General features: G+C 40.3%; 1 protein-coding gene across 1 annotated transcript in view; it reads right to left on the bottom strand.

Annotated features, from left to right (window-relative positions):
• GALNTL6 (polypeptide N-acetylgalactosaminyltransferase like 6) overlaps positions 1 to 16,211 on the bottom strand; it is a 1,932,308-nt gene that overhangs the window by 521,374 nt on the left and 1,394,723 nt on the right. The window contains exon 5 of the mRNA XM_063920636.1: positions 4,366 to 4,551. Coding sequence (XP_063776706.1) covers positions 4,366 to 4,551 — 186 coding nt within the window. The remainder of the gene's footprint in view (positions 1 to 4,365; positions 4,552 to 16,211) is intronic.

The following is a 16,211-nucleotide window of genomic DNA, read 5'->3' as shown; positions in this document are numbered from 1 at the left end:
AAATGAATTACAAATTACAGGAGGAAGACCTTTACTGGCAATTACATCAAAGTACTGTACAGAGATTTCTGTAATGGTGGATTCCAGCGTGGATGAATTTATATTGTGTGAAGATGATGTAAACACTAATGATGGTGAGGATTAGGATAATAATGTCATTGACAATTCTGTTAGCTTAGCTGCCTTAAACCCATCATTAACAGCACTGTTAGCTGCTTAAGCCCATCATTAACAGAATTGCTAGCTGCCTTAAGCCCATTGGTAGCTTGTTTTATAGAGGTCCAAACAAACCAACTGCTTCAGCCACAAATGTGGCAGTCCCTGTTGCTGAAGTGCTTGGTTTGTTAAACTGTGCATGTCCTTTTTAATATCTATATATATAAATGCAAAAGACCTCACTGACTTACTGACTCATCACTAATGATCTTAATTCCTGATAAGTTAGGAAGCTGAAATTTTACATACTGTACGTATTATTCAGGTGGGATATAGGAAAACTATGTACTTAGAATTTTAATAAACCTCCCCTAAAGGGATGAAAAGGGGGTTGACATAGTTACATCATTACCAATGTGTGGCTTGCATTGCGTGAATGGTAACACCGAAACAGACAATCAGATCAAAATTTGGATTGCACCTCCAGAGTGTAGAATTTCTTAAAGTACAAAAATGGTCCTGTCTCTTTTTACCGTATCTCTCACTCACTGACTGACTGACTCATTACTAATTCCCTTACTTTCCGATATGTTAGGAAGCTGAAATTTAACATAAGTATTCCTCAGGTGGGAAATAGGAAAACTATGAAATTAGAATTTTAATAAGCCTCCTCTAAGGAGATGAACAGGGGTTGACATAATGACATCATTACCGATGTGTGGCTTGCATTGCATGAACGATAATGCCAAAATGGACAGTTAGATCAAAATTTGGATTGCACCTCCAGTGAATATAATTTTATAAACTACAAAAATGGTCCTGTCACTTTTTACAGTATCTGCTATGGGTGCTCCTCGGGTAATGTCAAGAACCATGGATTAATATTTACTTACATTAAGACGTCTCAAATTTACAGATTTACAAGATTTTTAACACTCATTTGTATTTACAACCATGAAAATCAGAAACTCCCGTGCAAAGAACAGGTAGAACAGTTAGTACAACATAAGAGTGGGAGGGCCCAAGGACAATTCTATCTTGCACCACTGTTATTTTTTTATTTTAATTATGGGCTGTTTGGGTTATTGGTGATGGTCTATTTTGCAGTGACAAAGATTTTTATTGGTTTGGTTATTGCTCTAAAATCTTTACTAATTTGCAACACATTTTTAATCGGAGATTATGCGGTGCCTCACACATATTCATTTTAACTAATTAATCATTCTTGTTTTTTAAGGTCTTTTTTTCTCTTCTCAGTTTCTGCAAAACAGGTTATAGCCATTTATATTGGCATCACACATGTTAGATTAATTAATTAAAATTATCAATAACTCAATCATTTTTGGATTATTTTATGGAATTTCCTGTTTTTCCCCCACAAATAAACACGTGTATAGAACAAGAACATTTCCATAAACTGCCACAACACTGGCAAATAATAGTAACAGTGGTAATTGGCAAGGTGACACTAGAAGAAACAATGTTTTCTTATCTAACCTTTTCTATATTCACTAGTAATAAAAAATGTAAACACTAAGCTGGTAATGTGAGGGGTTTTATTGCATTGACTTGAGCAACCTCAGTCACTTTGGTATGTGTCCTACAAATGTAACCATTTATTCTCAAAAATCCCAATTCATCTGGAAGGAAAAACTAAATAAACCTGCAAATCATTATTCAATTGGTCTAATGAGGGAAATATTTTTTTTTGTGAATTTCAGATTCAGCAGTAGCACTTTCATATAAGACAGGGTGTCTTTTAGTCTCTTAAGAAGATAATATTTTTTTGTGCATTTTATCCTACAAAACTATGTGACTGCTCAAGGAGCTGTAAAAGGTTACCTTACCAGTTTCTCCTTATTATTGTTTACCAATACATTATTTTTCCATATATTACTCTTGTTTATTTCTGTTACTTCTATGTCACGGTACATGTAACTGAATCAGGGTTCTAAATGGATTCTCTGTAGTATATGGCTCGACATATAGGCTTTTTCCTTTCACCACTGTGTCATTAGCCCAAAGTCATGGAAAGTTCTGCAGGGATGTGATCTTTTGATGTTGGTTGAAAGATGTCACTATACATTTACAAATTCCATATGATAGTGCCTATTATGTTATGTATGTATTATGTTATCTACTGTATATATTATACTGCAGATGCATTAGTGATATTTTCTAAACATTGACTCTGATATTAAATATAATGGATTATCTGAAGTAGAAGACATAACTTCATCCTAATGGCAAAGGCAATTTGGAAATCTGAAGATTATTTTGAAAGATTCCTACAGTATATCACTATTTTCTGAATATGCTTCTAGCTCAGTTTCAGATAAGTATTCTGTGGTACTGTGGCTGTTGTCTTCCTCCTCTGTGATCCTCCATTCCTAGGGCAAAAAAGTATATCATTCCCCTTTCTGGCATGGCCATCAGAATCCCACTCTTTGTTTTCAAGTGTTTGCAGAGATTAATATATAAAAATTAAAATTAGATTCAATATTGCACAGCGTGAAGCCAAGGCAGCATCTGGTTATATTTTCAGCCAAGAAAAAAACCTCATTAAATGGAGACTGTACTCACAACCAAAAATCCTATCCAACCAAGCTATGTATAGATTGCAATGAATGACATTCTCATGGTTCAATTAACTCTTCCAAATACTTATTTTTTTCATTAAAAGGAGCACTTCTCTGAACATTTTAATATTAGACCATAAAAGTCCTAATTTTTGGGGCAAAGCAATATTCATTGATATTGATATTCTTTAGAAAAAATGAAAACAGTAGTGGAGTGTTATATTGTGACACAATTACAAAGTTAGAGAAAATTAGTTGATTGTAAATTTAAGGGGGGTACACACAGAGCGATAATCTAAGCAATCTGACTAGATTGCTTAGATTTTCAGCAAGATCGCTCCGTGTGTAGCCCTAACAGTGATAGCGATGCGCAGCCCCGCGCATCGCTATCGCTGCTGCTAGATTGGCCTGCATGCAGGCCAATCTAGCGGGTCGCTCACTTCACAGGCTGGGTGAAGTGAGCGGCCCCCCCGTCTCCCCACGCACGCTCAGCACAGATCGCGCTGTGCTGAGCGCCGGGAGAGATGTGTGCTGAGCGGTTCGCTCAGCACACATCTCTCCAGCATCGGACCGTGAGTACTGGAAACCGTTATTTATCCTTACAGTGTTTATCCTTACTAATGTTATCAGCACAGATCATGTACCCTTGTATATTCATTACCTCCAAGATAGTTGAGTTCTGAATAGATCTGTCTCTGATGCTGAAATGTTTGTGTTGATATTTTTTGCATCTTGTTTCAGACATTCTCACCTTTTTCTGTAAATATGTTTTATATTTCATTTACAAGATAGAATAATGTTTAAGGAAAATGTATAGTAGTAAGTAATAGTGCTTATAATTTGCATACTTTTTCTCATAATGGACAATTCTATAAAAACATTTAATGACTAATATTGTTGGACTCATACACAATTTTAACACACAGATGTAGCCACACTCATTGCACCTTTGGCACGACCGCACAAGCACAAGTGGCATGCCAGGCTGAGGGTGCAACTTAATATGCTGAGCTGCAACTAGCCACAGCCTCCATGTATCCCATCCGTGTACATACGTAAGTGCGTATCAAAGTCGCAGGGACACTAGTCATGCCGGGTGTAGTATTGTAAGCGGGCGGCCGGGCTCCCGGCGACCAGCATACCGGCGCCAGAAGCCCAGCTGCCGGCATACCAACAGCGTGGTGAGCACAAATGAGCCCCTTGCGGGCTCGCTGAGCTCGCCATGCTGTGGGCACGGTGGCACACTACGCGCACCACGCTATTTATTCTCCCTCCAGTGGTGTTGTGGACCCCCAAGAGGGAGATAAAGTGTTGGTATGCCGGCTGTCGGGATTCCGGTGCCGGTATACTGTGCGCCGGGATCCCAACAGCCGGCAAACTGAAAACCACCCAGTCATGCCAACTTTGTCGCGAAAAGGAGGCACAGCTGCAAAGCTGAGCGTGGCTACATTTGTATATAAAATCAATGTATGGCTACTAAAATAACAAGGTTCTACATAGTAGTGTGCTAGATATATGTGAAATTTAGTAGTGTTACTGTATTGGATTGTATTGAGGATCCATATGTTTATTGATATACATTTATAATGGACATGCGTATTAACTGACAGTTTGCAAATATGATACTTACTCAGTAACGGTGGGAGCCAGTTCACATTAACTTCACAATGAGAATCCAGAAACGTTAACACGCCTCCTTTAGCCACAGATGCTCCTAGCAGCCTTGTACGGATTAACCCTTCACGTTTCTTAGTACGCACAATTCTGACTTTAGAATAATATGACATATATTCTTCTAATTTTTCTTTTAGATGTTCTGCAAAGAAACAAAATTATACTTATGAGACAATATGAAAAATAGTTGTTGTTTAAGCTAAATCAGATATTTAAAGCTTAATTATTTCAAGAATATTTTTGTATACAAAATTGTCATGAATTATATGCAGAATGTCAACATTTATCATTTGGAAACAAGACACTGAGCACGCTCCAAATTCTAGACAGCAAAATGATCCATATCTTGCACTGATGAGATTTGACAAAACTGAAACAAGTTCAGTGCAAGTTTGATTTATGACTTTGCATCTCTGGTTTTCTCTATGTTAAAATGCCCACAGTTGGCCAGTAGGATAAAGTAAATGGCAATTGAGATAGCATTACTCAATACTCTTAGGATGAAAGTATATATATATATATATATATATATATTGGGTTTCTGAGACAACTATTGCGTTCTTCAAGAGTCACCACTATATGACTAAGAATGGAATTTTAATCATCTCATGTATAAATTGTTACTGAATGTATGTACTGTACTTTTAAAGGAAATAAAATCCTTTTTTATATATAAAAGGACATCATTTATATTGATACATACCAAAGCATTACTACAAGCTCCATTGGGAAACTATCTTTTTTTCTATATATATATATATATATATATATATATATATATATATATATATATATATATATATATATATATATATATATATATATATATACATATACACACACCATATGCACAAAAGTGTTTGGCCACACCTGTTAATTATTGAATTCAGGCGTTTCAATCAGACCTGTTGCCACAGGTGTATAAAAGCAATCACCTAGCCATGCAGTCTCCATTGGTGAAAATTTGTGATAAACTATGGGTCATTCTAAAGATTTCAGTGAATTTGTGTGTTACTGTGATAGGATGCCACCTTTGCAATCGGATGTTTTGTGAAATTTTATCACTGTTGGATATTTAACGGTCAACTGTAAGTGATATTATTAGAAAGTGGAAGCATTTAGGAACCACAGCAACTCAGTCATGAAGCAGAAGACCATGTAAAATCACAGAGCGGGGTCAATGATTGCTAAGGCGCGTGGTTCATAAAATTCTCCAACGCTCTGCTGATTCCATAGCTGAGGAGTTCTGAACTTCCACTGGCATTAATATAAGCACAAAAAATGTGCGGTGGGAGCTTAATGGAATGGGTTTACATGGTCGAACAGCTGCATGCAAGCCTCTCATCACCAAGTCCAATGCCAAGCATTGGATGCAGTGGTGTAAATTACACTGACACTAGACTGTGGAGCAGTGAAAACATCTTCTGTAGAGTGACGAATCATGCCTCTCTGTTTGGCAGTCAGATGGGCGAGTCTGGGTTTGTTCCTTTTGTGAAAAGGCCATGTATACTAGGTGCTGACAGGCATGACATAACTACAGGGAGGTTCCTCTTTTCCTATACCAAATGTTATGTCTTAAGGCATAAATCTATCGGCTGATCGGACTGGTAATTGCACAGTTTACCACGGAATTCTGTTTGGAGGAGGTTGCATCACCCCTAGAGCCTCAATCGGTGAGGTATTTCTGCATTTTTAAAAAATTGAATCTGTAAAGACTATGTCTCATTCAGTGATAGACCAGGACAGCTAGCCAATCAGTGCTCATAATCATGATTTTAAAGTTTGGTACCATGGGAAGTTCAAATTGACTCATTAACTCTGTCCCCTTGCACCAACTTATCAGGCATGAGCAGTGTGAGTGCACTCAGTAGTTTGAAAGAGGGGATGAAAAGTGTTAGGACCAGTAAAATCAAGCAAGAAGAGCTTAAGAAGAGAGAAGATCATAAGGATCAAGTCAGAAGAGCTGAAACAAATGGAGTTGAAGCTCAGCCAGTGAGGGGCAGCAGCAGTAGCAGAGGCTAAAAGAGATAATAAAACTCCCTGTGGATATTCATTGTTGTTTAGGGGACACTATCCGCCACCAGTGCATCTATAGAGGCTTTCCCCCAACCACTAATAAACCCTAAGTGTCGCCTTGGGACTAGGCTTGTGTCCATCTTTACCTGTGAAAGGCTATGCAGTCCCCACAGGTTTTGGATAGGATAGATCACTAGAACCACTAAATTTTGCCTTGAGCAATCTCAATAACAAAGTAATGCTATATGTATCCCTTTTATTATGAAAGAAAGAAATCTTAAATAATCAAGTAGGGATGCTGAATACTGGCTTCACTGCAGGTTCTTATAATCAAACAGAGAAATTTAATACTGGCATCACTGCAGACCATATATTTTTAAATGTATATAAATGAAAATGATGTTGCCACCCACGAGATCTGTGACTAGAGAAAATTATTTTAATTTACAGTACATGTGGGTAAAAGACTGTGACCACAATATTTTCCCTACTACAGGCTGCCTGTATATATAGGCCACCATAGTCTCAATCTATACACAGACAGAACTTATCTCACAGTTTGACAACATTTAAAAAAAAAAAAGAAAATTGGTCCATAGTCCAAAACTGATATGAAGAATGTGGCAATTTAATTTTTTTAACCTTTTGGTCTGAAGTTTGGCCACTACATTTAGGAGACAAGACAGACATTCAAATATCTGCTGTTTCCAACCCCCTGGAAGCCATCCATTGATGCACTAAGTACAATACAAAAAAGCTAATAATGAGATGATTTTTAAAAACTATATAAGCTCAACGGGTCGCTGTCAGTGAATATCTAGTTGTATGTTTAACTTTCCAACCATGATATATTGAGGGCATGGACCTTTCTAGATTTGGATTCTGAGGCAACTTGAACAAGCCATAGATTTTGCAATCCCCCCCCCCCCCCCCCGCCCCCCCAAAAAAAAAAAAAAAAAAAAAATACTATATTGTGGAGATTTGCAGTCTATCAGTGATCTGGGACCGGATATAATGACGTAGTGATCTCTGGAGGTGCATGATGCCGGCTGATCTTGGATCTTTTTTTAAAAGGGAAATCACTTACAAAGCATGGTTTTGTGAAATCACTTACAAAGCTTGTAAGTGATTTCCCATTTAAAAAAATGTCAGCGATCTATGGCAATCTCGGGTGTCATTACATCCAGCCACTGATTTGATTCAACAAAAGGCTAGTTGGAAAACGACTGCCTTGGCTTGTGTGTGCAGATATTGGCCAAGGAAAATGTATGGAGCCTGTAGCACATGCAGATGACTAGATTGGTCCAATCCTTCTGACAATATGCCACAAAATATCCATACAACAGATGATTGAGTCATATGAGAAAATCTTTGTTGGTCTTTCTAACCTAATACTTCTTTTATAAAATATTATTTCAACACTTTGAATTCTGCTAGACTAAAGTTACATTGCTGACTGCACAGTTCCTATTCATGTATCTTATTTCTAGGTTTTACAATTGTATTATAGAAAATTATCCCATCAAAGAAGATGAATGGTGCAGAGATATGATAGCGATAAACAAATATATTCAGTGATGTGAAATTTCATTCTAGTCTGGTAAGAAGATCAGGCATTCCCACTCGTATGTTAAAATCCTCCTCAAGTACTGTATAGCTTGCATACAGTATCCTTTCTCTAAATTCATGGTATATTGTAATATTGCATAAGAAGTGATCTTTTTCTCAGCAAGTCTTTACTTCTTAAACTGTAACATGAAGTATTGTCCTTCACTGTCATTTTAACAAGACATTCTCCAAAGGAAATTATAACATGACATGCAAAATATCAAGTGGAATGGGACACAATGGCCTTTAAATCTCTTGGAGACAACACGTTGAAGTCATTTATTGCCACTGAATTCTACCCAGGCCAGCAGCGTGTGACTATAAAACATTAGCGTATGATGGCTACATTTATAATCCACAATATTACATAAATTTTACTAGCAGCAGGGCAGACCTTAGGGAGTCGTCAGTATTTAAATTTTACACCAAGTAATAAATGGAGCACCTCAGATATAGAGAAGTCAGCAATCCTGTCACTAGGAATAAGAGGCTGCCCAATTTGTGATTCAGAAAGAAAATATATTATTGGTTCCTTCCCACTGCAGATTAGATAAGGTTGTAAATCAAAAATCTGATATGTGCCAAGCACCTAACTGGGCAGGAGTTGGCTCAGGATGTGACAAACAAGACTTGTGAAGAAGTGAGCGTAGCCTAAATGCTGTCAGTACTGCTATGATAAAGGGCACAGTAGTGCTCTCTCTCTCTGATAACCCATAAAGCATTCTTCTATTGTAATTATTAATACAGCTCCCTTTATCTTTCTTCATGTTTGAATATCTATTCCCTCAGACATACAAGAGGTCGCAGCATTGTCCTTATAATGGTATATACTTTCTCAGGATGATAAAATACTGTTACATATTTGTCTTGTAACAAAGTAAAAAAATATAGGTTGCAATTTACTAAAAAGTCACATAACTCACAGGGTTAAGGTAAAACAAATCTGGCTCAGATCAATAGATTTATTTCATCATTGGCATTCAAAAGCATTTAATCTTCTGCCATGTAGTAGAGGCACTTCTAGCAGTAAACAGCAAGCGAGTTACAGATCTACAGTACATACAGTATAGCATATACATAAAATCTCTCAGGCACTGATTCCTTATCGAAATGAGCTTAGAAAAGAAATTATCAACTAATTTTTGGTTCCTAGCGCACCTTGTCCAAGGTCACAAGTCTATGAGTGTCATTGTTATATTGATATAGAGAAAGCATACAGTAAGTGTTATACAGAAGTGCAGCTGTCTGTAATGTGGTGCCATGGTCTGCCTATATAAAAAGTGAACACAGAATGAAGGGACCTCAGAATAGTGATCAACTGATCATCTCAAGGTCACCTGCCTTAGTGCGGACACTAAATGCTGCCTGAGCTCTGGAGGCAACCTGATGCATATTGACGCAGTTCATAGAGGCAATGCAACAACTCCCGTCTTTCTTTTTCTTTTAGAAGAAATGTATTATTCTTATTAATGAGCTGTAGGAAGATGGTACAGAAAAAGAAGGTGTGTGTGTGTGTGTGGGGGGGGGGACACACAAAGTATTACAATGATTAGCAATCTGGACAGTGATACATCATTCTTCAATTGTGTAGGGTGGTATTATCTGGGGATTACCAGACAATAGCTACTAAGGTGAATTACCTCATCATTTGCAGGAGAGCACTCTTTGTGTACAGGTGCAATTAAGGTAGTGCCCCCCTGCCTATATACAGAAAATGTATATTTTTCTGTTGCACAGAGTAATAATGTCTGATCACAGTTTATCACCAGACAATAATTAATAATTTTGACAAATTGTTTGAAAAGGGACTCCCCTCTGTCACACAACAGTGCCCCAACATGTTTTTGTGTCTGTCTACTGTAGATAGGGCATAGAGATGTGTCCTCCTACACTACTGCAGTCACCCCAAATATTCTTACTTGGTGAACCAGATCCTGTGCATCTCTGCTTTTCGTGTCATTTTTGCCACAATACGATGTAACAAATGATTCATGAGACTGCACTGATTAATTTGATATGCAACACTTGTATATCTGTGTGAGAGTTAATCTGAATCAGTATATGAAATTCTACAATGCAGTGGCCACAGCTTTTTTTTCTCGCCAAGTCCCATTGTGCTTTGTATAAAGATTCAGACTCAGTCACACACATATATACAAGTGTCCCAGTCTCGTGAAGTAGTTTTGTTACATCACATAATGACTAAGATGCACATTCGAGCGAAAACGATTCTTTGCAATCAGCGTGGCTCACGTGCTCTGCATTGTGTATTGAGGCTAGGTGTGTGAGGACACTATCTTTGCTGTCCTACCCTATCTATGACCACCAGACAATAAGTACTAAGGGACTTCATCATTTGAAAGCAGCGTTTTCCCTTGTCTAATGTGGTTACCCTTTCCTTATCCTTGACATGCATTCAGGGATTTTTCTTATAACAAAGGTACTGTAGACGTCACTTCTGGACAGGTGCAGACAATGTAATCTGTTGTTTTTTTTTTGTTAACATTACCCCGTTGCTGTGGAGGATGTGTTGGACTCATCCTTTGCAGTCTTTATGTGTGTGTGGAGGACAAGCCCCACTCATCTTCCATACCAAAGGGGTTTACATTTCTTTCTTTATTTATTTATTTATTTATTGATATAGGGGCTAATGCAGGTTGGATCGCAAATTGCGATCCAACCGGAATTTTTGCGGTTGGCCCGCGGGCGCATGCAAAGCACCCATACTGCACATGCATCCGAACTTTCTGCAGGGGGCCACAGAAAATGTGATTGCCTCTGACTGTCAATCAGGCAGAGGCGGTCGCAGGGCGGGGGGGGGGGCTGGCAATGCTCCATTTCCACGGAGGAGACGGAGCGTTGCAGGGGGCGGAGCGATGCAAATGGTGAGTTGTGTGTCACAAACGGGATGGTGTTGGGGGCATCATCACGGCAGCTGTGTGACATCACCCTGCCATGATGGGTAACATGGCGCCGGGTCTACTGCGGCTGCAGATAAGCTGCGTCGGCAGGAGGTATCAATATTTTTTACGATGAAGCAGAAATTGTGAGGTGATCACAATTTCTGCTTCACCAAGGGGGGAGGCACCGGTCAGCATGCTGGGCAGCTCCCAGCATGCGATCCAAAGGATAGCAAAGCAAGTGGGTTATTTGCAGTTAATGCAGGAATGTGGCATCAGGTATAGGATGGATGAGCAAATAACTGCACTTTATGATGGATGAAATTTACCACTGGCAGGCTTAAAATGTCAGCATTCTATATATAATGCTTATTATTGAAAATAATGCTCCTGGTACTATGCATAGATGTAATATATGATTTTAATTTAACCCAGTTTTGATTAACTTTGAGGAGCAGAAATCGAATGTTATTTAGAGACTTTCCTAATTTAACAAAGACTACGTTTTATACTACTTCAGGTGGTAATTGGAAAATGATCTACATGAAAACAAAAAATGGAAAGTTGTGACATATTAAAAAAAAGATAGGACCTACAGTATATGGCTTTTACTGTTAGGAGTTACAGTATATAGCACAAACATGAGGGATAAACAGAATTTGATGTGAAAAATACAAAAGTTACAATAAGTGAAGGTGACGTCATTTTCAGACCAACAAGTTGCAGATTGTTTTGGCACAGAAAAACATAAAAAACAGAAATAGTAGCATGCCCAATGTACTGTGGAACATGCCTGTCCATATCATTGTACAAGTGTTTAGTGGACACAAGATACAGTCTTCATCCTACAGTAACTGAAAGTTTTATCTCACTGCCCAAATAACATTACCATTAGCCATCTTTGGTCCTCACTCTTCTTAACACTTTCATGCATAGAAGTCACTACATTGGACAGCAGTTTTTAAGTCACTAAGGCTGATGTACTAAACCTTGGAGACTAATAAAGTGGAGCGAGATAAACTACCAACCATTCCAAACCTATAATTTTTCAAACACAGCCTGTAACATGGCAGTTAGGAGCTGGTTGGCTGGTACTTTATCTCTCTCCTTTTTTATTCACTGTCCCCCATTATCTCCTCACTAGTGCATTGTGTCCTTTTCTTAGGACCTGTACCAAATTTAGAAGGTATGCCACCTATGCCACCTAATTTAAGACACAATATGGTAGATGTTTTGCTCAAATACTCAATTTTTTTTCACAGTTGATGTAAAATCATATGTCCACTTCAGCAGACATCATGCAATACAAATATACATATACATTTATGAGCAAGATTTATCCTGGCATATAGGCCTAATCTAAATATTTTGCTTATATAATAGTCTTATATGTCATATATGATAGTTTTTGTGTCCTAAGCGTTTCTTCAACTTCACACCAAGTGTTAAAGTCAGACAAATTCAGTCCAATTTAGTTGACAAAATTGTGAAAATGGCTAATTTGGTAGGAGGCGAACATGGAAGAAAATGAAAACATTTGTGTTATAAACACAGGACATTTTTGTGTCTGGATTAATATAACCATAAATAGGAATAACAAAAAAATATTGTTTTCAACAAAGATAATTTTTTGTTTCTTTAGAAAAATAAGAAACATGATAAAAACAAATTGGAACCATACCAGACATTTTTGTTTTCATTTGACCTAACTTTTTTGCAAACCTGCCCCTCAGTAAACCCCAACACTTTCACAGTCAAAATACTGTTCCACAACAATGGGGCAACTTTTTAAGTTGCAGGTTGCATGTTGTCTATTCAAGTGGACATGTGCATAACATCTATTTTTATAGTTTAGAAAAAAACATTTTGGTTATTATCAGCCCTGAAGACTAATAAAAACATGGGTTATCATAATTCATGTATGAAAGCGTTAATGCAGTGATGGGATGAGTGTAAGTCATGGGTTCCCAAACTGTGCGCCGCGGCTCCCTTGGGTGCTGCAGCGCTGTCACAGGGGAGCCGCACCATGAAGTTAGCCGGAGGATGGAAGGGGAGACTGTGTGCTGCAGGAGCGGCGGCCGGGCAGTGAGGAGTCAGCCGGGTTCTGGGGAGTGCTGGCGGCAGGGCAGAGTGGCCGTCCAGTGTGTGTAGTCAGCCGGGGGGGGGGGGGGGGAGGAAGTGCGGGGACAGGAGCGGCCATCTAGTATGTAATCAGCGGAGGGGGGGGGAGCACGGGCGGCTCGAGCGGCCGTCTGGATCGGGGGGAATGGAGAGCGCGGCCGTCTCGTAAGTGATCAGCGGGGGAGAGCGCGGACGGCTTGAGCGGCCATCTAGTAATAAGACAAGTATTCAGCGGGGCGGGGGGGAGTGCGGGCGAAGTCAGCCGCGATGTGTAATCAACTGGCGCCGGGGGAGGGCGGGATGTCTGCGGCTAGTTCATCGGCTGCAGGGGGGGAATGTCACTGGTCACAGAGTCACCCGGCGGGGGGGGGGATGTTGTGCTCTCAGGTGCAGGGAGGGGGGGTAACCAATGACTGGAGTCACCCGGCAGGGAAGGGGTGGTGTTGTACGTGATGTGTTTGTGTGCACTGGGAACCTGTGAGTGTAATCAGTGGAGAATGCGGGAGCAAGCAGGCTGGAGTGGCCAAGTAGTGCGCTCAAGTGACCAAGGAGTCCGCTGGGCAAGGATCCTGCCGGCTCATTGAAGTCCTGGCTGGCGTGACAGAGGAGCTGGCTGAAAAAGTGAGTAAAATATTAATATATGATACTGTAAGCGGGATGTACTAAGCGAAAAATGCGGTAAACTCCCTGTTTACCGCATTTTCCTAATGTACTAACCCCCGGCCGGCAGGACAGCGCAACGTCCATAGAAGCCTATGGGCTTCTCTCCGCGGCGCTGTGTGAGGGATCCGATCGGATCCCTCCCAGCATGCCCTGCGGCCACCCCCGTCACCCCGCGCACTGCCTTCTGGGGCCGAATCCCGGAAGTCAGGCTGCCGCTGCGCATCGCGGAGGACAGCTCTTATTCAGAAGAGCTGTCCTCCGCAATGCTGATCGCATATGTTAGTACATATGCGATCAACATCGTGGCACAGGGCGGCGATGGGCGGCGATGTACATTAGTACATCCCACCCCTCATGTGAGATGCTGCATAGGGAAATCTATAGGAGGGGGGTTCCTGCTGTAAGTGACTTAAGGGGCCTACACACTCGGCGACCCGCCGCCGAGCTGCCGACAGCCGATATGGCCGTCAAACGACCCGGTGGCAGAGGGGGAGGTGACGGGGGGAGTGGAAGTTTCTTCACTCCCCCGTCACCCGGCTCCATAGCCCTGCATGCTAATTTGGACGAGATTGTCCATATTGGCCTGCAGGTATGAGCGAGCCGGCACCAACGATGAATGAGCGCTGGGCCGCGCATCGTTCATCGGTGGTGCCTACACACTGAAAGATATGAACGAGTTCTCGTTCATATTGTTCAGAAAAATCTTTAAGTGTGTATGTAGGGCCCTTTATGTGACGACAAGCTGATAAGCAGGTGGGGGGTGGGGGGCTGGTCTTGGTGCATGGATGCACAGGAGCCTTTTTAGATTGATTTATTTGACTGCAAAATTTTAAATGAATGCAGGTGCAGGTGACCAGTATCGCACTGCAAAAAGACATAGGGGGTCATTCCGAGTTGATCGCTAGCTGCATTAATTCGCTGTGCAGCGATGAGGCTAAAAAATGGCACTTCTGCGACCCAACTACTTTAAAAAAGGGACAGTTTGGTCAATATTTTGGCGTAAGGGTGCCTTGAAAAAGTCAGGGATACCCAAAGGGTGCCTTGGACTAAAAAAGTTTGGGAACCACTGGTATAAGTATATAAACTCAAGCCACACAGGGCTCTAGCCCACCCTATATAGTGCTGGATAGGAGATAAGGCAGTAACATGGCCCCAGTAGAGCACTAGATACCTTACTTCACTTCATTTGAGGTTTGGCAGTCTTATGTATACAGATAGATTTAGCCTAGTGTCCTGATCTCTAAGGCTCTGGTCCTTCCTTGCCATTATACAGGGAACTGGAGAGATATATTTGGATTTGATGGTTTTGTACAGATGATGACTTGCACGTAATGTAGAATTTAAAATATTTGCCAATTGTATGCATTGTGTTTTCAGCAGGGGCATAACCCGAATTTTGTGGGTCCATAGCTCCATTTTAAACGAGCCCCAACCTAATATTTCTTGCAAAACACCTCTCTCTGCAGCAGTAGTGCCCTATATTCACAACATGCTACATTGTAGTGCTATCAGTACAATCTCCTATATAAAGTGACAGCAGATCGCAGTGGTGATATTCAATTGAGTCCCATTATCACGCTGATCGCGCCCATGGAGGTCGGGTTTAGTCGTTTAAAGTGGCTAAACCCAACCAAAGTGCTGGTCGCAATAATGAAAAGTGATGTTTCAGTGCCCAAACAGGTAACTTTTTCTTGCATCTCAGCTCACCTCCCCCAGGGGGTGTGAGCTGAAATGTAAATGCTGGCAGCCATTCATGCCCAAATGGAGCTTCAATTGAATAGCTTCATTTGGGCGCCATCTACTGGTTGCAGGCAATGCAACATTTGAATCTCACCCATTATGCCATAATGTACAGTGCCACAAATTCACATTGTGCCATACTGTCCTCAGTTTATAATATGCCACAATGTAGTTCCCCCACTTCATGACATGTCCCAGTTTAGTAACCACAGTTCATATTATGCCAAATTATATTGACCCCAGTTCGTATTATGTCACATTGTAGTGCCACAGTTCATATTATGCCACAATGTAGTATTCCCAGTTCATATTATGACACATTGTAGTTCCTCCAGTTCATATTACATTATGCAACACTTTAGTGCTCTCTGTTCATACTATGCAACATTACAGTGCCTCCAGAGAATAATGCAGTAAGTAATATTACATAGCCCAGTTCAAATTATGCCCTATTACAGTACCATTTTAACATCCATTATATAAGTTACTCAATGAAAATTGAATATGACCACATTCAAGCCAGGAGATGCACTGAACCCAAGCACTTCTGGGAACTTTGTACACAACTACTGCAGATGCCCTGGTCTGGGGCCCTGTAAACCTCTGTGCTCTAGAACCATGGAACCCCCTCCACTCTTTATAGTTATGTCCATGGCTCTAAGGGAAAGTAACAAATGCATTGGACAGATATAAATCACTGTATACACTTATCACTGAAATAAAGAAGTCGATAGACAATATTAAAATAAAAATG

The sequence above is a fragment of the Pseudophryne corroboree genome, chromosome 1, assembly GCF_028390025.1.
Source record: "Pseudophryne corroboree isolate aPseCor3 chromosome 1, aPseCor3.hap2, whole genome shotgun sequence".
NCBI classification, from domain to species: Eukaryota; Metazoa; Chordata; class Amphibia; order Anura; family Myobatrachidae; genus Pseudophryne; species Pseudophryne corroboree.
This window is presented reverse-complemented; position numbering and strand designations above follow the sequence as displayed.